Source organism: Ambystoma mexicanum, chromosome 7p, assembly GCF_040938575.1.
Source record: "Ambystoma mexicanum isolate Mex_15411 chromosome 7p, UKY_AmexF1_1, whole genome shotgun sequence".
NCBI classification, from domain to species: Eukaryota; Metazoa; Chordata; class Amphibia; order Caudata; family Ambystomatidae; genus Ambystoma; species Ambystoma mexicanum.
Genome location: NC_090939.1, coordinates 859,975,933 through 860,003,716, shown reverse-complemented (window position 1 = coordinate 860,003,716; position 27,784 = coordinate 859,975,933). Strand labels below are relative to the sequence as shown.

The following is a 27,784-nucleotide window of genomic DNA, read 5'->3' as shown; positions in this document are numbered from 1 at the left end:
TCACATAGTAATCCTTTGGATTCCTGAAAAGGTTTAAATACCTTCTCTTGGAAAAACTACGGTTTCCAAGAGTAGTGAAGTTAAATTGACAACTTCCATTTGAATCTTTTATTAGTTGGTATCCCCTTCGTCCATCTTCTCATGTAACATTTGTATATTACCCTTTCTACAATTATTGGCTGGTGGCAGATGTTCATTTCTTCCTACCATTGTGTGTTTTTACCGCAGGCTGAATCCTCAGCTCCAGTATTGCACCCCATGGGTGCCCATTTTGCCAAAATGGCCAGTATTTTTTTTCCTCGACATTTCATGTTGGAAATGTCCTTTTTGAGATTTACTCTGCTCGCCAAAGCATGTTTGGTCCCTTTGTTCGTTTCGTCTTTGGCGGGCTTCACTAGTGAAGCACGCCTCTGGCTCCTGCGTGTCTGGCAGGGCAGGAAGCCAGGGAGGTGCCCGAAACGCCCTGCCCTTAAGTCTCCTTGGTTACAGGAATGCACCCAAAGGGGTTTGGCCAGCTGGATGTCCTTGGAGGACACTTGCTGTGCGAGTCACAGCTAGGCTGCGAATTAATGCGAACGCCCTGCATAAAAAAGGTGAGGTCTTTTGCAAGGAAGACAGAGTCGACCACGGGAAGAAGGAACCGAAGGAAGAAACTGGAAGCGACGCTTGCTGCAACTCCTGGACCGTTGGTTTGTGCGGTGAAGCCCTGCTGCAGTGCTGAAGCTCCTATTTCGAAATCTTCTAGAGAAGCCAGGAATGGACAACTTCTCTCCTTGGGTTGGTGGGACCAAACAACTCTAAGACTAACTCGACTGAAACACCTCTCTCTACACCTCTCTCTGCTGGCTGTACTTCCATTGCTGCTGCAGGAACAGAGTGCCGGTGACAGGAACACCAGAATTGAGTGCATCATTTTTAAGCCGGACCCAAGCTCCAGGAAGATCCTCCGGACTCCCTCGAAGCAGGGTGGACCAAGCCTGAGCCACCTCAGAGTGCTAGACCCCAGAAGCAAGGAAAGTCCAAAAGGTGTCCAAGAACCGTAGTGATGCTATTCGCGAGAGGCTGAAACCGCAAAGTGACGCTGATCTGCATTGCGCCCATTGTACTGCAGGAGTCCCAAGACGTCCTCCCTCTTGTCCCTATGACTGAGGCCCAGGAACAACAGGATCTGCAGGAACTACAAGAACAGAAGCCAGGTGGAACCATTTTCTTCAGACCTAAGGTACTGTGAACTAAGGGGTACTTAACTCTTGTGCGTGTACACACTGGAGACTTGCATTGGCTGCCCTTTGCAGAGTTGCTTGGAGCTTTGCCCTTCACAAGCCTCCTAGCTTATGGCCCAACAGTTTATTTTACAACAAAACACTTAAACATTTTGCAAGACTTTTACCTACCTTCAAGGAGTGCCTCAGCTCCCCTAGACTTTGCTCAATTGACTTTGGCTGCCCTGGCTCTGTGAAAGACTATTCTTACCTTCTGAGTTTATGTTTTAACTATCCCTCTGAAAAGCCATACATACCTTACTTGTATAGCTGGGAAAGGGTTAATCTACTTTGCATTGGGGGGTTCAAAAGTGCTTACCTGTATGAGAAACGTGTTAACCATTGTTTCCTTCCACAACCTTTTTCCTTTTTACCACAACTTCAGTATTACCATTTACATGTGAAAATTGATATATTGATGTCCTCAATGTCGTAACTATTGAGGTCACCTCAGGGTTTAGGAAGTATCTGTGTGCCATCCCAAAAGGGTATCTGCTTTACTTGAGTGAAACCAAGTGTTATTTGAATACCTGTCACTGTGAAACTATGTTGCAACCCTACAGCTCACACGGACCACTCTTGAGATAGGTCTGTCTGCTCAGTCACTCTACCATTTGTGCAGTACAGACTTGTACCAACGGTTGGGTTACCTATTGCCAAGAAGACAAGGCTGTTGTAGTCTCCCACAGGGTTACTACATACAATCTTGCCTGCACCAGTTTTAATCATCATAGTTTACTAAAATTTCCAAATCAGAGCAACGCTGGCAACACCTTTGCTCCATCATAGTTGATCACTGGGGAAACTGAAAATGTCTGCAGTTTACAATTCAGTCTCCTCATTTGAGCCGCAAAGTTTACACATTTTGACCTTCATATGCTGAATTGTTCGGTTGTCTTGGGTCCATTATAAATAGAAAAGCCCAAGTAGACATAATGGTCTACACATTTAGCTGAACACCCTTAAGAAACCAACTAAAAAGGGAGATGTTTCCTTCAATCACCACAAATCATGGCCTTGGTGTAAGCAGAGTTTATTACAAGGTGATTCAAGTCCATATATTTTTCAAGGGCACTGACTGACCTTTGTAGACTGATTGGCGTTTGGTCAACAATTACCAAATCATAGGCAAGGAACTGAATTGGGATAGAGCCACGGTGAGGTGGAAAAGCATTTGCACACGAACGATGTAATCCTTATCTGGTTATTTTTAGATGTTGCAAAAGCTTTTGACAAGGTGGAGTGTGGCTTCCTTAAGGAGATGCGCAGAGTCATTGACTTTGGAAATGTTCCGAAAGTGAATCTTTCCCCACATACACTTAGAAACGGGGTGAATAGAGGGGTGCCTAAAGAGGTGTGGCAGGGAAGAGGTACCTTGCAGGATTGCCGTCTCCCACTTATTATTCACAATCTCGATGGAAACATTTGCACAAAGACTTATGGCAAATACAGCCATTCAGGGAATCATATTTGGGGGAACTGAGCATAAACACTCTAGGGTTGTGGATTACATCTTAGTTTTCATGGCACACACCACTACATCAATCACTATATCCCTTACAAAGGACCAACCTACTCAGTTGGCACAAGATTTTCAAAGATTGGTACTTCCCGGATTTCATCCATTACTTGCCCCTCGTGCTACACATCTGCAGCTCCCCAAATGTTAAAAGTCCTAGCTGCTATCTTTACTTCAGGTGGAAGTCCAGTGTCCCTTGTGGTTCCGGTTGGCTCCTCATGGCGTTACCTAGTTTCCGTGAGGCAAGTACAATTTCGTGGAAGGCTGCTCCTCTGCAATATTCTGACAGCAAACCAAAAAATAAACACAACTAGGGATAAGATGAGGTGTTTCGTTTTGAAGAAAACTAAAATGTAATTCAGTGGTCTGGGATGACCTGAATGACTTCTTCCCTCAGACTGTGTTTTATCTTCCTTCCAGGAAGGGGTTAACTTACTTTGCATTGGGGGTTACCAAAAGTACTTACCTGCTTCAGAATATTTGTGATATCTCTTGTTTTATTCTAATAAGTTTTTTCTTCAGCATACTCCAAGTATTGCCCTAAATGCAACAGTGATATATTAATGTCCACAGCGTCCTAGCTATTTAAGTCACCCGAGGGTGTAGGACATGGGTGCACAAAATGCTGTTTTGTCCGGCCCGCCAGCAACAAAGACTTTCCCAATGGAGAGCGGCCCGCAAGCAGCATCGGCCGCCCTCCATTAGGAAAAGTTCTGGGCCGGACAAAATACTGGCCCTCATTGGCTCAGGGCACATTAACCACGAAACTCCTATGAGCCACGTAGTGCATGTGTGCTGCACCAATGGAGGGCCAGCACTACGGCTGGCGTGGCCAGTAAGGCTCGATGCAGGAAGGCATTGCAGCCTTGCCACGCCAGCCGTAGTACTGGACCTCGCCAGCGTTCCAGATAGCCTGCCTTCCAGCACGTCATCCGGTAAGTACAGATTTTTTTTTGGGGAGGGGGGATGTTTGTGTGTGTGATCTTTGTGCTGCTTGTATGTTGAGATGCGGGTGTGGGGTGTGTTTCGGGTCTGCTTGAATGTGTTTGTGTGCAAGTGCATGTTGAGATGCGGGGGTGGGTCGAGTGTCTGGTCTGCCTAAATGTGTTTGTGTGCAAGTGCAGTGTATGTTGAGATGGTGGGGGGGGGGAGGGGGTCGGGTCTGCCTGAATGTATGTTGTTTGTTGTGTGCACGTTCAGTGTATGTTGAGATGCACGGATGGGGGTCCGGGTCTGTATGCGTGCATGCTTGCGAGTTTGTTTGGTGAGTTGGGGGGGGGGGGCTCAGGTCTGTATGGATGCATGGTGTATGCTTGTGAGTGTGTGCTGAGTTGGGGGTTCGGGTCTGTAAGGGTGTATTGGTGTAGGCTTGTGAGTTTGTGTACAGAGTTGGGGGTGGGGGGTTCGGTCTGTATGGGTGCATGGTGTATGCTTGTGGGTTTGTGTGCTGAGTTGGGGGTTCGGGTCTGTAAGGGTGTATTGGTGTGTATGCTTGTGAGTTTGTGTGCGGAGTTGGGGGGCTCGGGTTTGTATGGGTGCATGGTGTATGCTTGTGAGTTTGTGTGCGGAGTTGGGGGGCTCGGGTTTGTATGGGTGCATGGTGTATGCTTGTGAGTTTGTGTGCCGAGTTGGAGGTGCGGGCGTACGGGTCTGTATGGGTGCATTGTGTATGCATGTGGGTTTGTGTGCTCATTTGGGGGGGTTCGGGTTGGATGGGTGCATGGTGTATACTTGTTAGTTTGTATGCAGGGGTGGGGAGTTGGGGTCTGTATGAGTATGTATGCATGGTGCATGCTTGGTGGCATAGGGCATAGTGTTTGGTTGGGGGTGGGGGCCATGGGGCATAGTATTTGGTTGGGGGTGGGTATCGTGGGGTATAGTGTTTGGTTGGGGAGTGGGGGTCATGGGGCATAGTGTTTGCTTGAGGGGTGGGTGTATTGGGGCATAGGGTTTGATTGAGGGGTGGGAGCCATGGGGCATAGTGTCGCACTCCAAGAGTGAACCCACAAATAAAGCTAAAACAGGCACAGTTAGGAGATGTACATCCTTTGCTTTTTGTTGAAACCTGACTCAACGAAGGCCATACTCCTCTTGGGCAACCCAAACAACAAAGTATAGCAGTCCAAAATAATGGAATGTCCAATCAAGTGTCAATAAAATATATATAATTTAATCAAACAGACGATATGCAATAAGTAAATAGAAATAAATAACAATGGAAAATGTTTAGTACAAAATGTATGTCTGAAATACAAATAGAAATCATTACACCACAAAAACGTATTCTTTTTCCATGCGTTTAATAAAAATTGGGGGTTGAAAAAGCCTCCTGCCATGCCTCGGCCCACCGTGCCTACCGCCCCACCCACATTTACTTTTCGGCCCACTGTAGCCATCAGGCAAGGTACTTCCGGCCCTCTGTCAAAAGCAGTTGTGCACTGCTGGTGTAGGAAGTGTCTGTGTGCCATCCCAAACGGGTATTTGCCGATTTCGGGAAACTAAGGGTGTGTATTTTGGAGTGTATTTGTGTGTTACTTTTATATTGCCCCTTCTGAAAAAGGCTTACTCAAACTGACTGTCAAATAAATTAATAATTGTTTAATCAAGAAACCTCGTAAGAGTTTTTTTGAATACTTGTCACTGTGAATCTCTTTAACTCCCCTGCTGCTCACATTGACCCCTCTTGAGATGAGCCTGGCTGCTCAACACGCTACCAACCTGTGTAGTACAGACTTATACCAAAGGTTGGGTTCCTATTGCAAGGTGGTCAGGGTTGTTGTAGTGCACCCAAAAGGTTACTGCATACATTTTTGCCAATCAATAGCTGTCAATCACACAGCAGGGTGGCTGTCCAAGGACAGCCCTCCAGCCAATTACCCTTGGGTGGATTCCTGCAACCAATGAGACTAAGCACAGGGAGTTCTGGGCACCTCTCTCACTTCCTGCCTTGCCATACACGCTGGAGCAAGAGGCGGGCTTCACTTGTGTAGCCCGCGAAAGACAAAACAAAGGGACCAAACCTGGGTTGGCGCGCAGGGTAAATCTCAAGAAGCACCTTTCCAACAAGAAATGGCGAAAAAAGAATCCTGGGGCAATTTCAACGAAATGGGCAACCATGGGTGCTTTACTGTAGCTGTAATTGCAGCCCGCTGTAGAGACACACAACAGTAAGAAAAAGTAAACCACTGCCACCAGCCATTAATTGTAGAAAGGCTAACATAAAAATGTTACATGAGAAATTAAACAAAGGCGATACTAAATAACCCCTCCAGCACCCTATTGTAAGATGTCTGTGCTGGGTCTAGAAAGCTACAAAATGTAAGTAAAGTTCACTTCACTGCTCTTGGAAACAGTAGTTTAACCAAGGGAAGGTATTTAAACCTTTGGGAAATCTAAGAGACTTCCCTGAGTGTGCCACTGCACTGAAGTTACTGCGTGTCACAATGTAAAGATGATGCCTATGGAGTTTGTCAGACTCAAGTCAAAAGAAACACAGAAAAATACAAGAGAGTGGGGAAAAAGGTCTCACTCTCACCAGGTTAGAAATGAAAAGTCCTGAAGTTCAGCAAAAAGAGCTGGGGATCTCTACGCAGAAGGGATTTAGCACATTTCTGAGAATTATCTTTAACAAATCCCATGCGACCTGGCGGGAATATCTTCGATACAAGTCATGAAGAAGCTATCCCAGTGGAGGACAGTGACTCGCGACGATAGTTCAGGGGCAACGTGCTCGCCCTGGCTGCAAGACGACACGGAGCAACACAGGTTCCATCCCCGGGTGTGTGCTTATAAACCTCTGGGTTTTAAGCAAGTCATTAATAACATATATATCATATGTACTACTTTCTCTCAAACACATTGAAATTTGGTCACGTTGACAGTGTTTACATACATCATTCAAACGCATCTAAACAGGTTAATGCATTAAACAAGGAGTTAAACCTCTGTTCTGTTTGTATGCACCCAAGAGCATAGCAGAACAGTTCACCTGTGATCAGCTGGCCCACACGATCATAATCTTTTCAATTCAGCAGGCCAGACCTTATGAATTGGCTAAATGAGCTCTCGCTAAAAGAAATATTCATGCAGCCATCACGTATAAATTACCTTGACTAAAAGTTCTATCTAGTTATTTTAGATGAACCATACCTCGGCCCCCTGGATGACCAGGTGTATTGATTAGCTGGCAGTTTCTCTCGAAGTGAATATTCCGCAATCATCATGTCCGGTGACACATATGCACCCACACCTATCAAATGAAAAGAGTTAAATAATCGTCAAAAAAAATCGATAATGATAACCAAACAAGGTAACAAATTAGGACCTCTACCAATTCAACAAAATATGAAAACGCATTGAGCAAGCATTGTGGTGTTCAGGTTTTTTTTTTTTTTTGTTTAATTCACCAACGAGGGTAGGGCTTGGAAAAGGCAACCTAAGGTTAGCACGGTTATTCACAACCTCTGTTGAGCAAAGCCACTCCCTTAAAAAGCACTGCCCAAGAAGCAAGGCTGAAGGATGACGTGGGTACTGTTGTGCAGTGAAAAGGTTTGAGGGAACCACAAACAGCTGGGCGCTTTGTATTTATGGTTAAACCAGATTGGTTTAGTATGTGGAGCGCGAGAAACGATCAGTCTTTGTTGACTAGAATGATTTTGAGTGCTTGTTTTATTAACATCTGTGCTTCGTGTTTCGACCCAACAGGGGTCTTTATCAAGGCTGCAGAGGTTTACACCGTACTGCAATTAACATATGGTCACGTGTATTCCGTGATAATACGTGAGGCGACAGTTATAGGTGAAAAAAATAGTTAGGTGAGCCGTGCGAATGACGTGACATCAGTGAGGTGGTATTCAAGGAGCAATTGTGGTTCAATTGTTTTATGCAATTTCAGTTATGTGAATGTATCACAATGTGGGTGATTACAATATATTTATATTACAAGTTACATTACACGATTTGAATACTTAGACATTTGCACGTTGCGTTTGATAACACGTTACATAGTACAAGGTTTATGCGTCAAAAGAGGATGGAAAAGCAGGGAGGGAAAGAAAGAGGACAGGTTGTTAGTGGTAATGCCTAACCTGGATGGTATGTGGGGGGCTGCTTGGTGGCCCCTTGTGTGTGGTAGAGTTATTAGCTTACCAGTTGTAAACTAGTTCATGTCATGTGTACTGGGTGGATGCCAAGATTTGACTGCTGATGAATAGCGAGCTCAGGGCGAGAAGGGTGGAGTATTAGGGTTGGTGGGGCGGGGGGTGTTCAGTACCCCTATGGGGGTAGATCAAATGGTCAGGTTCTGTGTCCATGTAAAGGCTAAGGGCTTTTAGGTAAGGCGTGGCTTGGTGCCAGGTGAGCGTGTGCCAGGTGGGCATGGAGTACCACTGCAGTGTTGTGCTCCACTTGGTGGCGGGCTGTCACTAGAGAGGTGGCCGTGGGTTGTGGATGTGGTCATTGGGGTCTGTTTAGCAAACCATCCTGGTGCTGTGAGCTCCCAGGGGTTGTGACGGGCAGTGCCTGTTTGGTGAGGACCGTTGTGTGTTTGAAGAGGCGAATGAAGGAAGGCGAGCATTGGTTAAGGCAGCGGCAAGCAAGTGGCTGGTCTCACCATAAGATCAATTGTGCAGCAGCACACAGGTATGGCCTATCTCCGATTGCTTTGGAACGGTCGCAGTGTGTCGGTTGCATTGGTGGCAGGTATTGTGCTGAGCTGGCCGAGTGGTAGCCCATAGGGGTGAGCGTTTAACATGGCGTTATAAAATGCAAGCTGCTGCTTGGGCGGCGTTGTGCTCCCATTGTGGTGGGCTTTGAAGGTGGTGCTGCATGCGAGGAGGGTGGTGGTAGTTGGAGTCCTGCAGGGATGCACTGTGATCCCACTAGAGAAAAGCTGATTGGGTCAGAGATGCGGAGTGCGATGGCTGCCATGTGTTTAAAGTAAAAAATATTAAAAGGACATGAGGCAGGTCACTAATAAGGCCTGGCTTGTTGAGTCTAAAGTGACTGGTGAGGTGGTGGCCTTGTGGAGAGTGAGAAGAGGACGTCCCCTATAGGATGGTGGGACATGCAGGGAAGAAAGAGGGTGCATACGGACAGCGAGCGTGACAGTCCATTGAAGTGAATGAGGGGTGGAACTTACCGTCTGGGCCAGGGCGACCTCTGCAGTCAGGATGTTTGGGCGCAGTGATCTTTCGATCCGGTCCACCATCTTGAATTGCAGTATATGTAGAACAAGACACGCGATATGGCGCGCAAGTTTCATCCTCTGATTGGTTGGACAGGAGGACGGACCCTGATGCGATTATAATGGTTTTCGGGTGCTGGCATGCAGTCTAATGAGTTTCATCGTAATTGGGCTAGGCTTTGGTGTGGAATTACAGTTAACAATCCAGGTTGAGGCCAGGTTTTCTGTTAGTGTGACAGGTGTAAGCACCAGCGGGCTCAAAAGGTGCCTAAATAAAGGTGGGCTTTTGGTTTGCTATATATATTTTGTGCATCAAGGCTTTCTTACACGGAGATAGGGGCTGCTTCCTGTTGTATGTGTAGGATGCTGAGGGCCAAGTGGCGTGGGCAATTAAGGTTCGTAGTAGGATTGGCTTGGCATTGATTATGCCAAAGTAAGGATGAGGGTGTATGGTGGATGAGTGTCTGAGGGTGTGAGAGAAAGAGAGAGAGACCGAGAAAGAAAAAGAGCGCGCGAGAGAGAGAGCGCGAGAGAGAGTCTGGTCACACTCTACACCTGCGCTGCCAGATAGTCTAGGTATGGGGCATGAGTGAAACCAATAGTTGTCCCTGTTTTGACAGCTACTGGCTGGGCTTGGACTGGCTTCCATGCTGCATTTTGGATAAGAGGACTCCTGCAACAATTTCTTCAGATCAGTGTTGGAGCCAAGAATCCCTTGTAGAGGAACAGCAGGCTGAACCGAAGAAGGGTTAGTCTGGCCTGGTGAAGCCCATTTGGAATACCTGATCTATGAAGACCAGGAGCGGTGCTTCAGCCCTTGGACTAGGGGCACCAACTAGTTTCAATGTATTCTTGAGGATCCAGCTGTCCTGAGCCTTCGGAAGTGTCACTGGACCACCCTGTGGGCTGACTAGCTCTCTAGTGGGATAACTCGCCAGAAGAGTCACCGTTCCACAGTTGCACCTGGAATGTCAGTGGTTGCTTGCTTTTGCTACAATTTGCATTCCCTGCGAAATTCAGCAACCCAGCATCAAGGGATCCTGTCCTAGAAAAGTTTTTTTTTTTTAAATTTGATTTTATTAGTTATATAAAAAAAACAAAGAAAGAAAAGTATACATTATATGGTACACCATTGTTAACATATGGTTGCTTAACAATAACAAAGCATGTTATATCAAAATACATTCACAACTTATGTTGTTTCATTCCTTATTTCAGGGTGTATTTACCTTGACTAGAAAACTTTACCCACACCCACCCCCCTCCCTTCCTTGGTTTAGCACACATCCATTGAACGTTATAGAGACGTGGGAACTGCGATAGCGTATTAAACATATTTCTATTGTTTGGTCGTTCTGTAACCACTTAATATGAGTTTTGTTCCATTGTAGTCTGTTGGGTTTTGCATTTTGCATCAGGACCCTATGGGCTCCTCCGGTTGGGACTCAGAGGTTGTTGCGAAATATTTATTTTTGAAGTCCATCCATAGGGTTTCGCAATGGGCGGCCTTGCCGTGTAGGGAGGCGGTAATTGTTTCCATTGAGTAAATGTTTGTGGCTAAGGTGATCCATTCATTCTTTCCCGGAACAGTTGCAGATTTCCATTTGATCACCAATAGGGCCCGAGCCGCCAATAATTGGTGGGGGGTCAGACCACTCACTCTGGTCCAGTCATCTTCATCTCTTTGTAGGCTAAATGGCATTAAATAGGGGTCGCCATCTCTTTGAATACCATCTATTTCTTTGATCCACCCCAAGACCTCGTTCCAGAATACTTTGATGCGCGGGCAGCCCCACCACATATGCCAGAAGCTGGCTATTTCTCCACATTTTCTCCAGCATTTTGGACTCATTGTTTGGGATATTTTGGAGTGTCTAAGGGGGTCGTATTGCCACCTATGTAGGAGTTTAATGGCATGAAGTTTGTATTGACTGGATATGGATGTTTTGGAGGCAGCTCTACACATTGTTTCCCACTGGTCGGGGCGTATCTCTTCCCCAATGTCTTTTTCCCCCATCTAGCTCTCAGGGGGTCCGTGGATTCATCTCCTGCCGCTATTCAATCTTGGTACATTGTAGATATGAGGCCTTTCATTTCAGATTTAGAGTCTAAGAGTTTCTCGAATGGGGTAAGGTCTCTTCAGTTTGTCTTTCCATTCTGGCTTTGTTAGTACACCTTTCAGTTGGATATACTGGAATGTGGATAGGGGGCCTATACCCAACGCTTCAGTCAGGTCTGGTAGAGTGATGAACAAATCTTTTCTCTGCAACTGCCCCACTCTCTCCAAGCCCGCCTCATACCATAATTGGAACCTTCCCACGTTGGGTATATGGTTATTTATGCCGGGTGACCCCAAGTGGCTGAGCGGGGACGGCCAGGTAGTGATTTTGAGCATTTCTTTGCCTGTACGCCATATACTCCATATGGTGCTCAATATGGGGTGACCTTTGATTTTCCGTTGTACCCTTTTATGTGGGGTCCATAGCCATTCTGATACCGTGGCTGGGGACAGGTAGTGGTTGTCTATTTGCACCCATTGGAGGTTTTTGCAATCTCTGAAGTGTGGAATTAGGACGCACAACTGGGCGGCTTTGTAGTAAGTTCTCAGGTCGGGGAGCCCCACCCCTCCCTTGTCCTTGGGGAGTGTTAATGTATTGTATGGGATTCTTGCTTTCTTTCCCTGCCATATGAATCTTACCATAATCTTTTTGGTTTCAATAAAGAACCCTTTTGGTATCTCAACTGGTAACATCTGGAAGGGGTACAGGAATCGGGGGAGGCACACCATCTTGATAGCATTAATTCGCCCTAGCCAGGAAATCGTGAGTTTGTTCCATTTTTTAAGATGGGCTGCGAATCGCTGGAGGAGTGGAGGGAAATTGGCTTCAAATCGGTCATTCAGGGTTTTGGTGATCTGTATGCCCAGATATTGCAATGTGGTATGTTCCAGCTTAAGGCCTAGTGGGAGAAACTTGGCGTCATTCCTTTCTGCGGATCCCTGGAGGGGAAACAGAATGGACTTGGTCCTATTAACCTTAAACCCAGAGAATTGACCATATTCGTCTATTAAATTGAGGGCGTGAGGGACGGATTCTGAGGGGTTAGCTATGTGTAGGAGAATGTCATCCGCATAGAGTGCTACTTTGTATTCCGTTGCCCCTAGTCGCATTCCCTCTATTTTGGGGTCAGCTCTAATTTTTTGTGCCTGGGGTTCTAAGGAAAGTGCAAATAGAATTGCAGAAAGGGGGCAACCCAGTCTAGTCCCGCGGTTCAGTTTGAACCATCTGGAGTATTCTCCGTTTACAAATATCGATGGCTTGGGGGATGTGTATATCGTCTGTATTCCCTTTCTAGTTCTTGGGCCTATTCCAACCTTCTGCAGGACTGTTCCTAGAAATTCCCACTCTACTCTATCAAAGGCCTTCTCTGCATCTATTGACAAAAGGACAGGGTCGCTGGGGAGATTGTGAGCCGCGTGGATGAGGTGTAGTGTTTTGCGCACGTTATCGGCCCCTTGTTTCCCCAGTATAAACCCAACCTGGTCCGGATGAATTAGGGGGGGGCATTAGTGTTTCCAGTCTAGCTGCTAGTACCCTAGCCTAGATTTTGGCGTCAAGGTTAAGGAGGGAAATAGGACGGTATGATCCACAGTGTGTAGGGTCTCTTCCCTCCTTGGGGATCCCTGTTATCAGTGCTCTTTTAAAGGAGTCTGGTGCCGCCCCTGTCTCTATTATTTCGTTGAATAGTTCCGTTAGGAAAGGTGTTAGTTGCTTATTAAAAGTTTTATAGAAGCCAGCAATGTAACCATCTTCTCCCGGAGATTTGCCCAGAGTTAACCTTTTAATTGCATCTTGGATTTCCTGTTCAATGATTGGGGAGTCAAGGAGCTCGGCTTCTGCATACGTTATTGTGGGCATGATGATTGGAGATAGATGGGAGTTTATATCTAACTGGCCAGGAGTTATTTCAGAGGTGTATAGGTTCTCATAGAAATTGGCAAAGGACTCTGGGATGGTGCGGGGAGTGTGAGCCGAGGGGGTGGAGTCCTCCATTATTTCGTTTACCTTGCGCTCCGCTCTTTGCTCTCCAAGTTTGGTAGCTAATAGAGCGTCAGCCTGGTCTCCTTTTTCATAAAATTACTGTTTTAGAAACTGCAATTTGAGTACTACTTGGTCGTGTTCCAACAACCGTAGTTCCTCCCTTTTTCATTGGGCCGTTTTCATTTTATCAGGGTCTACATCAGAGTCTTTCCTCATCTCTCCCTCTAATTGGCGTATTTCAGTCCGTAGCCTATGCTCTATGATCTTTCGCTCCCTTTTCTTAGAGGACCCCTCTCGTATTAAAATGCCTCTCCATGTGGCCTTCCCAGCCTCCCAGAGCATTTGTTTGGAAACTTCCCCATTATTATCATTTTAAAGTATTCATCAATTTCGGTCTCCATTACAGTTTTGAAAACTGCATCCTTCCAGAGGCTCTCATTACACCGCCACTTCCCTCCCGTGACAGGCAAGTCTGCCCACTTAATATCTACTAGTACTATGTCGTGATCTGACCACGCTATCGGGATGATGTCGGAGGGTTGTGAGGTCGCTTGTGAGATATATGTAGTCAATACGCGTAAATGTGTTGTGGGGGTTGAATAGAAGGTGTATCCGCTTTTGCTGGGGTGCATAACTCTCCACACATCTTTCATGTCATACAGTTCCATTATTTCAGTCAGCTCGGTGCGATCTCCCTTATATTGGTTTCTCGTTTTGGGTTTACCTAGTTTCCAGTCTTTGGTCAGATCAGCCCATTGGTTAAAGTCACCTCCCAGGATGATATGCCCTGTGGCTTCTAACATTATTTTAGGGATCGTTTTCTCAAGGAATGCAGCCTGTCCAGTGTTGGGTGAGTATACAGTGGCGATTGTTACTTGTACCTTTGCTATTTTTCGTGTTATCGGGAGAGTACGGCCTCCCACATCGGACCATGTCTTATCCACCTCAAATTTGATTCCTTTCCGGAGTAGGATTCCGACCCCTCCTTTCCTGAGTGGGCCCGAACCCCAGAACTCCAGGCCTTCCTGCTTTCCCAGAAATCTTCAATCTTCTCCCTTGGCAAACTTTGTCTCCTGCAGGATAAGTAAGTCAATATTGGATCTACGAAATGCTCTAGACAACAATTTCCTCTTGGTTGGTGAGTTCAAGCCCTTCACATTGAGGGTCCCTACTCTGAGCGAGTCCCTCACTTTGAGTTCATCAGGTGATGCCATCGTTGGTTATTTTTGGGAAATTGCTCACTTCCCGCGGCCAGACAATTCTTCGATCTCTCAGTCCCACATCGTCTTTGACATTTCGGATTTGTTCAGATGGTGCTACTACCTTTTCCAAGTTTCTTATCTCCCTTCCCGTCCCTTCCCTTCCCCTCCCCTCCCCTCCTCTCCTCTCCCCTCCCCTCCCATCCCATCCTGAGTTGATGGGGTTCGAGTGAACCCAGGAACTAAGGATATGACATTTTCTGCCCTTCGACGGCGTCCGACTCAGACTTGATGAAAATGTTCAGTCCAGTATCAGACCACCAGTGGGGACCGTTGCCTCACGGTCCCAATCAAATATAACATCTCAACCTAAGATTGAGCCCATTTCCCGTCCTCCCCCCTCCCTCCCCCCAACATCATATATTTCAAAAGTAACAATAAAGAACAAAGGTGTAACAATACGTGCGTTCTCCGGCCCTTTCTTCGGAAATTCTTTTCCCCCTTACTTCACGGGGGGGCTCTGCAGCCGGGTGCTCCTGTCTCGACAGCCTTCATGGCGGTCTGTCCCGGTGGATGTCTGTTTCCGAACTTTGCAGCCGTGGATTTTGATCTGTTGGTTCGCAAGGTTCATGAGATTCATCTTCATTTTCCATTTTCGGGCGTGTTGTTAGGGCGCCTATATTTTCTTGATCCTTTCACTCTCTCTTCTAGGGCCCTGGAGTTCCCATTGCATTCAGCCTGTTCGGCTTCACCTCTTTCGCCTTCTCTTGGGCCTGTTCCGAGAATGTCCACAATGCAGTCCTTGATCTCCTCCTCGGACTGAAGTGTTATTTTTCTGCTTCCGTGTTCAAAGGTGAGGGAGAAGGGGTATCCCCACCAATATCACATGCCCTGTTCTTTGAGCCATTTCGTCAAGGGGCTGCAGAGGCCCCTCAGGGCCAGCGTGAGCGACGACAGATCCTGGAAGATAGTAATTTGGACACCCCCCAATGTGAGTGAGCCTCCAGATCTGGCCTTCGCAAGGATCCTATTTCTATCTTGGTATCGGTGAAATCTTGTGAGGACCGAACGCAGGCCACCGGAAGGTCCACCTGCTCTGTGGATTCGCTCAGTTTTGAGTTCGTCTATCTCTTCATCCGCCATTAAAATTTTTATGATGTCATGTATCGTGCTTTTGAGATGGTCTTCGGTTTCTCCCTCGCATTCCGGAATTACGAAAAAACGAAGGTTATTCCTTCTTTCTCGGTTTTCTAAATCGTCCATTTTCAGGCGTATCTCCTCCTCCCTTTTTTCAATGTTACGTATCCTTATGTACATTTGGGTGCCAATAGAGGCCCGAGTGTTCTCGACACCTTCCAGTCTCTCTTCAAAGTTGTCCATTCTCTGGGTAATCCTGTCAATCTTACCACCTAGGTTGGCTCCCATGTTCTTTATCTCACTTAATATTACAACAATGTCCCCTTTGGTGGCGGCGGACCCCGCTTCCGCGGCATCCGTTGACATTGTGGGTTTCTGTCCGGGGGCTAGGGAGTATGGGGCGTAGACGTATCCAGCTAGCCTGCTTTTAACGTTCATAGGATGGTTCCAGGGTTAGAGGAGGCACATGCCCCTAGGTCAGGGGCCTTACCCTCTTTGGGTCTGCGTGATTCGGTGGCAACAGGGCAGACCCAAGTGGTCAGATTGTCGTGCGGTTCGCTGCAAGGGATTCAATAGGCAGTCTGCAGTGCTGGGGGGCTTTTCCTCCAAGGGGTTCATCTGGGGATGCCTCTCACAGGGGGGGGTGGGAGTACGGAATCACAGTCCCATGCTCAGCCTATTTATAATTCAGTATTCTCTGGTTGATGGTACTTGTGAGTTATTGTGACTGACCGTAGGTCTGAGGTACCACATTCAATGGGGACTGTTTGGCTGCTGGGTTGGAGTGGGCCGGAGTGCTCTGGGATGCCTATGAATTGCGGCGATTTGTACTCGATTCCTCCTAGTGGGGTTCCCTTGGCATTCCTAGGATTGACGCTCTGCTCTTTTCCCTCAAAAAGTCCACTTATGTATGATTCGCAGGGCCGGTGTGGTGCGCTGTGCTGCTTGGACAGTCCTACATGGGAGGTTTCATTAGGGGAGTGCCGTATATAGATCTGGCGCGTTCAGTAACATATACGGGCCCCAGGGCGTTAATTACATTCGGCCCGTGCTCTGTTGCTGTGTCTTGTAAGTTTAGATGGGGGGCGCCGGCCTCCTTTGTGGAGGTATTCGGGGCTCGCCTCTGGTGGGGGCTTTGGTGGGCTTATGTCCCTGGGGACCTAGTGTGTGATGGTGGGCGGGCACCTTGGATCTTCTCCCCCCCCCCCCCCGTCCCCCTGCCGGGTGCCGCCCACAGGGAGTCCGTGATGGCTCGTGGCTTCTTGGGGACGGCGGACCTCTTGTGGAGGGCGCCGTGATTGGCACGGTCGGAGGCGCCTGCCCGCGGGGTGCTGCTGCCGTCTTGGGAGAACCACAGCCGGGCCACTGCGTTGGTTGTACGTGGTATCACTTTCACTTTAGGTGCTTCGTGAAGCGTGTATTTTCGGAAGGCGATTTCTCTGCTTTCCCTGGGCCGATTTCACCCGTGTTTTCTTCTGGATGTTGTGGGGGTCTTCATCCAACTTTACCTATGTTTATTTCAGGGGGGGGGTCGCGAGATGGGTGCTCAGGTCGTCGAGGACCTACGGCGTCGGAGCTCACATGGAGTCAGAGCTCATCTGTGCGCCCGCTGGTGGCCAGTCCTAGAAAAGCTTCTTTAACCGCAATTGGGAGGACACCTGCAGTCGTCCTTGTGCAGTGGCAGTCGATAGAACTCACTGCCTTCATCTGGGATTCATACATTTCTTCATTGCCAAAGGTTCGATCTTGCATCTGGGCATGACCAGAAGCATCCTTGCAACCGCAGCTTGTTAGGGAGAATTCTCAGAAATGTGCCAATTCCCTTATACCTTAGAGACCCCCAGCCCTTTTGCTGGACTTTAGGACTTTAATTTCTAACCTGGAGAGAGGGAGACCCTTTTTCCGACTCCCTCATGTATTTTTCTGTGATTTGGACTGTTTCTTTTGACTTTGGAGTCTGACAAACTGCATAGGCATCTTTGCATTGTGACACACAGCACCTTCAGTGCAGTGGCACAGGGAAGTTTTAACTACCTTCTCTTGGTGATACTACTGTTTCCTAGAGCAGTGAAGTGAAACTGACTTTACTTCCGTTTTGTAACTTTCTAGACCCAGCACGTACTATCTTACCATATGGTGCTGGAGGGGTTACTTACTATCCTCTTTGTCTAGTTTCTCATGTAACACTTATGTTACCCTTTCTACAATTAATGGCTGCTGGCGGTGGTTTACTTTTTACGACCATTGTGTGTTTTTACCGCGGGCTGCGTTCACAGCTGCAGTAAGGCACCCATGGGTGCCCATTTTGTCACTTTGTTTGTTTTGCCTTTGGCGGGATTCACGAGTGAAACCTGCCTCTGGCTCCAGTATGTCTGGTAGGGGCAGGAAGTGAGGGACGTTCCCGAAACTGCCTGTGCTTAATCCCCTTGGTTACAGGAATGCACCCAAAAAGTGATTGGCCGGCTGGCTGTCCGGGAACGTCAGCCACCTTGCTGTGTGATTGACTGCTAGGCTGGAATGAAAGGTAGAAACCTGCATAAGAGGCAAGGCTTTTGGCTCGGAAGGCAGAGTTGACCACTGGACGAAGGAATCCGAAGAAGAACCTGGAAGAGACGCCTGCTGCAACTCCTGGACCGTTGGTCTGCTCGGTGAAGCCCTGCTGATGTGCTGAAGTTTTGAATTAATTTCGACTAGAGAAGCCCTGCAAGGACGACTTCTCCCTTTGGGTTGGTGGGACCAATCAACGCCAAAGTGAACTCGTTTGGACATCCTCTCACAGCTGGCTGTACTTCCACTACTGCTGGAACCTAAGTGCCAAGGAGAGGAACACCAAATCGAGTGGATCGCTTTTAAGTCAGACCTGAGCGCCAGGAAGATCCTCCGGACTTCCCTGAAGCAGGACTGACCAAGCCTGAGCCACCTCAGAGTGCTGGATCCCAGATTCGATGAAAGTCTGAAGTGGTATCAGAACCACAGTGTTGCTATTTGCTGTCAGACGTGAGGAGCTGTAACCGCGAAGTGCCACCGAATTGAAGTTTTCCCATTGCTGTCGCTGACCTTCCCAGTACAGGAGTGCCCAGAGATCCTCCCTCTTGTCCCCACGATGGAGGCACAGGAACAAAAGGATCTGCAGAGCTCTACAGGTACAGAAGCCAGCTGTAACCATTTCTTCTAACCAAAGGTACTGTAAACCTAAGAGGACTTACCTCTTGTGTAGCCTTGCTTGCTCTCAGTCGAGACTTGTCTTGGTTGCCCCTGCAGAGTTGCTTGCAGCTTTGCCCCCTCACAAGCCTCCCAGCTTGTGGCCCTACAGTGATTCTATTTTTTCTACAAAGACTTATAAAACATTGTGCAAGACTTTAGCTTACCTGCAAGAAGTGCTTCAGCTCACCTAGACATTTGCTCAATTAACCTTGGCTGGCCTGGCTCCCTGAATAACTCTTCTTTCCTCTGACTTTGTGCTTTACCTTTCCTCCAGGAAAGGGTTAATTTACTTTGCATTGGAGGGTTAAAAAGTACTTACCTGCTTCAGATTATTTGTTTGTTCTCTGCTTTATTCTTAAACCCTTTTCATTGACACCAAACTCAGTATTGCTCTAAAAGTACTAGTGATATATTATTGTCCAAAGTGTCCTAATTACTAGGGTGTAGGAAGAATCTATGTGCCAACCGGAATGGATTTTTGCTGCTTTAGAGAAATTAAGTGTGTATTTTCAAGTGTATTTGTGTTACTTATATATTGCTCCCTTCTGAAGGAGGATTATTTAACTGACTTAAATAAATTAATAATTGTTTAATCAAGAAACCTTGTGTGTAAGAGTTTATTTGAATACGTGTCACTGTGAATCTCTAAAAACCCCTCTGCTCACATTGACCCCTCTTGAGAGAAGCCTGGCTGCTCATCCACACTACCAACCTCTGTAGTACAGACTTATACCAAAGGTTGAGTTACCTATTACCAGGAGGACAAGGTTGGTGTAGTCTCCTGGTTAGAGGACAGGATAAAGGATCCAGGCTCCTCTGCCAGTCCAAACTGAAAATGTACGCCACTGGCAAGCATAAATGGATTTTGTAGCGGCCTCCCGAGTTGAAAGGAGCACATCGGGGCATTGTCCGGCAAGTCCCACTCCTATCCCAGTCTCTCGGTAACCAAGCATGAAGGGTCAACACTGCTGAGGTTCAGGTGGAGGACCTGTCACTCAAATTGGGAGAGCAAGTAAACTCTCTCGGAATGCACCAGGCAGGGCAGATGACATGTCCAGCAACTCTGGATACCACGTTCTCTGGGCCAAGTCCAGAGCAATCAGAATCATTGTGTGTCTGAACAGGCGCAACCTCCTGAGAAACAGCAGAATGACAGGGATCCGCGGACAAACAGAGGAAGTGGACAGCCCACTCTACCGTCAGTGCTTCCCGCAGAGCTCCCTGATGAGGAAATTCCCTGTAGCAGAACAACTTGCACTTCCTGTCGACATTGAAAGCGACATGGTCCACTTGAGGAGTTCCCCCAAAAGGAAAAGATCTCCTCCAGAACTTCAAGCCGAGCTACCAATCGCGGGAGGCTGAAGTCTGTCTGCTCAAAGCATCCGATGGGACTTTCTCTCATCTGGCCAGATGAGCCGCCACAAGAGACTGTTCTCCAGAGCCCCGAACCATTGCTTCTCTGCACAGGGGCAAAGACCACACACCACCTCGATTGTTGAGCTAGTGCATGGCACTGTGTTGTCCGTCAATATCAGCGCAGTCTTGCGTTTCACATAGGGGAGGAAAGCGAAGAGGGCCAGCTTCATCACCCGCAACTCCAGCAAGTTGATGTGTTCGAGACTCTGCAGGAGACCACAGTCCGCTCACCATTGGGTCCGACAGGTGAGCACCCCAAACAGTCAGATGCGTCCATGACCACCGTCACCTGGGGCCAAAGTTGGCAAAACAACGTGCCTGTAAGTAAGTTGTCTCACACAGACCATCACGCGAGATCCTGAGTCACCTGGTTCGAGACCTGCAGAAGGTCCAACACGTGCCCTTGAAATTGCAACCATTGTTAACGAAGAAGCCACTGAAGTGATCTCATGCGCCAACTCGCCTCTGGCACCACAAGGATGCAAGACACCATGAGGCCCAGAAGGCACATTAAAGCCAAAGCTGGGACTTGACTGGAAGACATTGACCACCCAAAAAATGTTCACCACTCTATCCTCGGGCAGGATAGCCCTGACTGAGTGAGTGTCCAAGACTTCCCGATGAATTCGAGAGAATGGGACAGCGAAAGTGGAAACATTTTGAAGTTCAGGGAAAAGGCCAAGGAGTGCAAAAGAGTGCATGTATGGAGTAGGTGCTCCAAAACCAGATCATGGAGCGAGCTCGGACAAGCTAATAGTCCAGGTAGGGAAGGGCATGAATGCCCTGCCTCCTGAGGCGAGCCGCTACTAATGCCAGCAGCTTGATGAAAACCCTAGGAGTAGAGTGAAGACCAATCTGTGTTGACCCACCAAAAACCTTAGGTACTTCCATGTGCCAATTCATCGAAGGCACAGGAAGTAGGCACCCTGAAGGTCCAGGGAAACCAACCAATCCTGCAGATCACGAGTTTACAGAATATGGGCTAGAGAAACCATGCATACGAAAAAGTTCAGCGGCCTCAAATCCAGAATGGGGAGTAAGCCTCCATCCTTATTCGGCACCAGAAAATAGGTGGAGTAGCACACCCTGCCTCATTCGGAGCACGGAACCAGAACAGTCATGCTTTGACAGAAGTGTATGGACCTCCTCTAGGAGGATGGGGTCCAGAGATAAAGGGGCAGCCTGAGAGACATGGTCCGGGGGAGCGCTGAAGGAATGGGAGGCAATATCTCCATCGGATGACCTGTAATGCCCAAGCATCAGACGTGGTCTTTGAGCATTCCGTGCTGAGCAAAGAAAGTCCCCCCACTCAACCCGCCACCGCAGATTACTGGCAAAGCCCGTCCCTGAGGTTTGTCAGCCTAGGGTGCAGCGGGGACAGCAGCCGCTGCAACTCCCCCACCGAGCACCCCTTCATCTGCCTCTGGAAGCGCCTTGGGCATATTAACCACGGCCCTGCGGGAAAGGGGAAACAAAAAAATCTGTCTGAGGCAATGGCTGTGCAGAGGGCTGTTGCACTCAAGACCCAAGGATTTAGCAGTTGCCTTCTACTACTATCTTCCGGAAAGCATGGTCACCGAAGTCTTTTTGGCATGCCCAACAGACTACCTGGACATCGGATGCAAAACCATACGTCCTCAGCCAAGAGTGGCGCCTGAACACTGTACTAGTGGCCATGGACTTGCCCCCAAAATCAGTATTTGGCGTACCCGCCTCCTTGCCATTAGAGCCCAAGGGCATGAAACAGTCAATCCCTCCCTCAGGTAAGGACTCGGCCGCATTGGTCACAACAGCCAAAGGAGTACTTCACCCTGTCTCAAGCGGCGCACACAGCCCGCAGTGCAAAACTGTCCGACGCAACCACTTTCTTGTCCCATACTTCAAGCCTCGTACTCCCCCTTACAGGGGGAAGGGAAAGTAGAAGTCTTCAGGCTAGCCGTCACAGCCTGAACCACAAAGCTTTCAGGCGAAGCATGGGAGGAAAGAAAGGCTGGGCCCAATGGAGCAGGACAGCGTTTTCCAGCCATATCCCACCCAGTCCACCACCGGAACAGAGGCAGGTTTCTCCCACCCTTCAAATATAGCGGCCTCAACTGCCACATTGGAGGGCAGGAGAGTCTATCTTAGAGACACTATTTCATTGACAAAGCTCCAGTTAAAAGGGTCAAATGCTGTATTTGCATGTAGTGTTATGATGTAGTGTTATGATTTAGATAGCTTCTCCAAAGCTTCTGCACAGCTCAAACAGATCAATGATCCTTAAAATGTTATTGTGGGCATTGCATTCTGTGATAAAGCATGCCAGATCTATTTCTACCAAGGAGGGGAGGATGGACATCAAACGCAACATCCAGACATTTGTGTAAACCTTAGCATCCACATTCAATAAGGTGATCGATGGGCCCCACAGTCTGATCCCTTCCTCCATGATCAAGCGCACATGCAGATTCTGCGATTGTATAAGCAACCGTGTCAGTCTCTTCAAAGGAGTTAACACAATGTAATTGTTAGGGAAAAATGTAATGTCTGTGCCAATTCCCTTCAAGCTTAGAGACACCCCAGCCCCTTTTGCTGGACTTTACAACTTAATTTTTATCTTTTCTCACTCATGTATTTTTGTTCTGATTTGGACTGTTTCTTTTGGTTTTAGAGTCTGACAAACTCCATAGGCATCTACACCCTTTGTATTGTGACACACAGCACCTTCAGTGCAGTGTCACAGAGAAATCCTTAGGATTTCTCACAAGGTTTAAATACCTTCTCTTGGGTAAACTACTGTTGCCAAAAGTAGTAAAGTGAAATTGACTTTACTTACCTGTTTTTCCTATGTACGTCCAGTGCAGCCCATCTTATGTGGAAGTTCTCCGGGGGTTACTTGGTAGCCCCTTTTCCTACCTACTCATGTAACATTTTTTATGTTACCCTCACTACAATTAATGGCTGGTGGCAGTGGTTTATTTTTTTCTACCATTGTGCATTTTTACCGTAGGCTGAATCCTCTGCTGCAGTATTGCACCCATGGGTGCCCATTTTGTCAAAATAGCCCGGTCTTTTTTTGAACTTTCTTGTTTGCAAGGTCTTTTTTGGTTTTCACTCTGTGCGCCAAACCAGGTTTAACTTTTGTTCATTTTGCTTTTGGCAGGCATCAGTGCTGAAACCCGGCTCCATGTGTCTGGCAGGGCAGGAAGCGAGGAATGTGCCCGAAACTCCCTGTCCTTAGTCACCTTGGTTACCTGAATGCACCCAGTGGTGATTGGATGGCTGACTGTCCTTGGAGATCAGCCACCCTGCTGTGTGAGTGACAGCTAGCCTGTGCATGAACGGGAGAAACCTGCATAAAAGGCGAGGTCTCTTGGACAGAAGACAGTCGACCACTGGAAGAAACAACCGACAAAAGAACTTGGAAGTGAAGCTTGCTGCACCCACGTGGACCGTTGATTTGCCCGGTGAAGTCCTGCTGCAGTGGTGAAGATCCGAATTTCATATCGACTAGAGAAGCCTGTAAGGACAACTTCCCTTGGGTTGGTGGGACCAACTGACCCCAAGACGAACTTTGCTGGAACCCCTCTCCCTGCTGGCTGTACTTCCTTGCTGCTGCTAGAAACAAATGCATCGTCTGTAAGCAGGACCCAGATCCAGGAAGATCCGTAGGACCCTCATGAAGCAGGACAACCCAAGCATGAGCCACAACAGAGTGCTGGACCCCAGAAGCAAGGGGAGCCCATAAGGTGTCCAAGAACCGCATCAGTGCTATTTGGAAAGAGCCCATAGCTGCCACTGACCTTTGAACTGCAGTGCAGGAGTCCTCCAGACATCCTCCCTCTTGTCCCCACATCGGAGACCCAGAAATCCTTGAACTGCAGAACTGCAAACAGATCCTTCTTCCAACTAAGGTACTGTCTTGACTGAAGGGGTACCTGCCGCTTTTGTCTGTAGCTTGCTTGTTCTCACTGGAGACTTACAGTAGCTGCTTTTTGCAGAGTTTTGTGCAGCTTTGCCTTTCACAAGACTAACAGCTTGTGCAACCAACAGTGATTCTTTTTCTACAAACTCTAAACAACATTGTGCAAAAGTTTGTGCTATCTGAAGAAGTGCCTGAGCTCCCTAGACATTGTCCCCCAATTGACTTTGGCTGTCCTGGCTGCCTGCACTCTTCTGACCCATTGTCTTTGGTTTTAACGGTTCCTCATAGGTGGTGCATAATTTGAACTTGTATTGCTGGGAAAGTTCTAACCTAGACTTCATTGGGAGATTGTAAAGTATTCACATATGCCGAGAACCTGTTAACCTTTTTCCTTCCCTAACCATTTCCTTTCCACAACCTCAGTATTGCATTAAGTGTCAAAAAGTGATATATCAATGTCCACAGTGTCCTAGTAATTGAAGTCACCTCAGGGTGTAGGAAGTGTGCGTGTGACATCCCAAAAGGGTATCTACTTGCTTAACTTAAATCTGAGGAAGTGTTATGAAGCATATTTTTATGGTTGCATATTGCCCTTTCTAAAGAAGGCTTATTTAAAACCAACTGTTAAATCATTATTTTACTTGAAAACCTTGAGTATAGGTGTTATTTGAATACTTGTAAATCTCAGTTTTACAGCTCTACAGCTGACATTTACCACTCGTAAGACAAGTCTGGCTGCTCAACCACTACCAACTTGTGTAGTACAGACCTATACCAATAGGTGGGCTACCTATTACAAAGAGGACAAGGCTGGTGTAGTCTCCCACAGGGTTACTATATACAATCTTGCCTAGCAGTAATTAACCCATACAAAAGTTTACACATCTTTTTTTTTTTTTAAAAGGGAGAAGCCATCAGTATAGCACTTTGTTTCGTTAGGCAGGGATGGCTGCCACAACTTCCTCTTTTGAGACAGAAGCCTCCAGTGAGTTGTGATTTTCCTTGGAAAAACAGCAAGGTCAGCTCAGTCAATGGAAGCTTGCTGTTCATCGGTGGGGAGTGAGTATGTGGTCATGAGACAACTAAAGATTTGGGTTAGTGTGCTTGCTTTATCACACTGTCCATACTAACAATCCTTCACGGTCTTGAAGACAGGATGACGTTTTCAGTGTTGCTTACCCTGTATTAATGCGACAACAGCCTACTGGTTTGTTTCCCTCGAGTACAACTGGATTGTTTAGTTTGTAAAAAGGATTCTGAAATTCTCAGGTAAGTGAGCCCCCAACTGAGCCCAGACTATGATTAAATCTCTCAAGGCCCAGGTTATTCCCGTCAGACTTTGCACATCTAACCGGGAATTAATCTCTGAAGCTGGATCAGTTTTACCCCTCTAGCATTTACATATGCCTTGGCATTACCAATTAATTATCTTTGCAAAATTGCCTTAAAAGGGCAACCCATATGACATTTAAACGATCCACAGCAGTTTTCAAAGGGGACAATGATCTTCGAAATGTCGTCCCAAACCACTGGCTCTCAGAGCAGCTCATCTTTAACATATACTGGGTGATTCAGAGGCAACGCTAGGTGATCTAAGAGAAGCTAGTAAAGAAAAATGATGCAGTAAGATCCAGACTGACATCTGCCCCAGAGAAAAACTGAACCACAGCCAATGATAAACAGAATTTCAATCATTGATTTGACCTCCATAAACACAAAAGTAGAATAGTTTAAGTTTAATTTGCTTCACTAGGGTTAAAATTTGCCATGCCTCAAACAACAAAGTCTGTCAGAAGTCTCATCATTGGAACCACACTTTTATAATCTATTGATTTGTACTTTGTTTGGTCAAGGACATTATTAAAATCTCTCCAGATCATGATGCAGCCAGCAGAGAATGCTACACAATCTTGGAAAGATGATCCAGGAAGAATGCTTTAGATTTCAAATTTTGGGCATAAACCAATATCAATTTTAAAAGGCAAGATAATATAAGTCCCATCACCAACAGAAGTCTCCCATTCAAGCCTCCGAGTAGGTTTTGCTTTGAGAAAGGGACGTTCTTAGCCAAGAGTATAGCTAATCCCTTTTCTTCTTACATTGAATAACTGTGAGAAACAGTTGGTTGTGTACCTACGTGAGTCTCACTGGGCATGAGACACCTGCCTCTGTGGCGTGTAAAGGATGCCTTCACATTTTACCAGTCAATATAGACAGTGGACATGGGGGGAAACTACTGTGGTGTCAGCCATTCCCTTGTGGTGAACCCCATAGCACTAATATAACGAAGCCTTGTTGCCAGGTTAGAAATAGTAATGTCTTGTCCTGTATTCCCATACTAAAGAATCTGCTTAAACTGACCGAAAATGTCATCCAACTGTAATCCAACTTCACAACAAACACTTCCAAAACTAAAATGGAATTCTATCAGATGTGTGTGGAATTCAGCTCATTAAAGGCCTTCCAACCAGTGTCCACCATCCTGCACCAGTCCAAAAGGAACCGCTAATCCCAAGTAGAGTTTTAACAAAAGCAACAATCCGAGACCCAAAGGGTTTTGAATGTCCGTAATTCCCCTGGAATTACAAATTGAACTGTCCAAATGTTCAAGAGGATCACCCATAGCGCACGCTAGAAACACAGTGTCAACCACAAAGGGTTTATAACCCAGAAATATAAATCTATGGCATGAGAGAAGACAGATTGGTTCATAATTAAATAATTCAGTAAAATAACTAAATTGTGAGCCAAATTAAGCAAGGCCAGCCTCCATAAACAAAAAATATTCAAGTGTCACCCTTATCTTTCCACGAGACCGATTCATCTCTGCAAAGCTTTCTCACACGACAGATTTGCCCAGTTCTCCGTCTTTGGCCAGCCTTGTTAATTGGCCAGCCTTGTCAATTGCTGCCAGTTTCTGGAGTCTTGATCGACATAGAAGGAATCCCCTCCCATAGTTCTGGCCAGTCTTGGTGCAGAACAGGGTCTGTCTTTCAAGGAGTTTATTGAAAAAGATGTTGATACAGGAGAAGAGAAGAGCCCACAGGACAGCCTTGCAGCATTGTATTTGATGATTATGCAACCTCAAAAAAGGTCCTATGTTTAGATGATGTTGGAACGTGCCCATGAATGATTGCATGCAGGGTTTGAAATTGAGGCGAGCTGGGAGCCATTTAGGTCAGGCTTGTAACCTAGCAGAGCCTGGTGAGCGTGACAGCTATCAGGAGCTACTTTTGGCTACCCATGCACACGTATGCCGAACAAGCAACCCTTTGTGAATTTAACTGTGTGCATATGTGACAATCAAAAGAAACATTAGGACACTGCTATACACCATTTAAATTATAAGGGGTCCTAAAAATTGGACAGAATGTTACGTTTGCATCTTATGTGGATATTACATTTTGTGAACACTGTGTACCAATTCCTCTTCCACAGTGGTAGCTCCTGGTCACTGGGTAATGCTGGGAAACCAGGAGCTGCTTAATCTTAAATTCGAGCCCTGAAGTGGATAAGCGTAAGAACAAAGTATTAAACCATTTTCCTGTTGAGAGGTGTAAACATAATGGGTTCTGTGCAGGTTCACTTCTGCATCATGTGGAAGCGATACAACGCTGCAGAACAGATCTTGCATGAAGCCATCCAGACAAGCGCTTTGAACACGTTTCAGAAGGTTCCTGCTCATGCACGTTCTCTGCATCTTCAGGTTTAAATTGACGAGAATGCACAGTGCTTCCAAGGAGTCGACCCTAAGCACAGTTCAGAGAGGTCATATCCCAGGCTATATTCTCCATCTCATCTATTTGTCTTTCCGCCTACAGCACCTTGTCAAGGAATGAAACTGTTCGGGATAATTCAACTACATTTCTCTGAATTTCCTTTTTGGTGTCTAGGAAGAGGTGGTGGAGGTCCAGTTTAG

At 46.9% G+C, this 27,784-nt stretch overlaps 1 protein-coding gene across 2 annotated transcripts in view; it reads right to left on the bottom strand.

Moving 5' to 3' along the window:
* The window catches only part of TPP2 (tripeptidyl peptidase 2), a 1,218,153-nt gene that overhangs the window by 848,800 nt on the left and 341,569 nt on the right, over window positions 1-27,784 (bottom strand). For both annotated transcript variants that reach the window (XM_069637049.1, XM_069637048.1), the window contains exon 10: window positions 6,931-7,030. In XM_069637049.1, coding sequence (XP_069493150.1) covers window positions 6,931-7,030 — 100 coding nt within the window. The remainder of the gene's footprint in view (window positions 1-6,930; window positions 7,031-27,784) is intronic.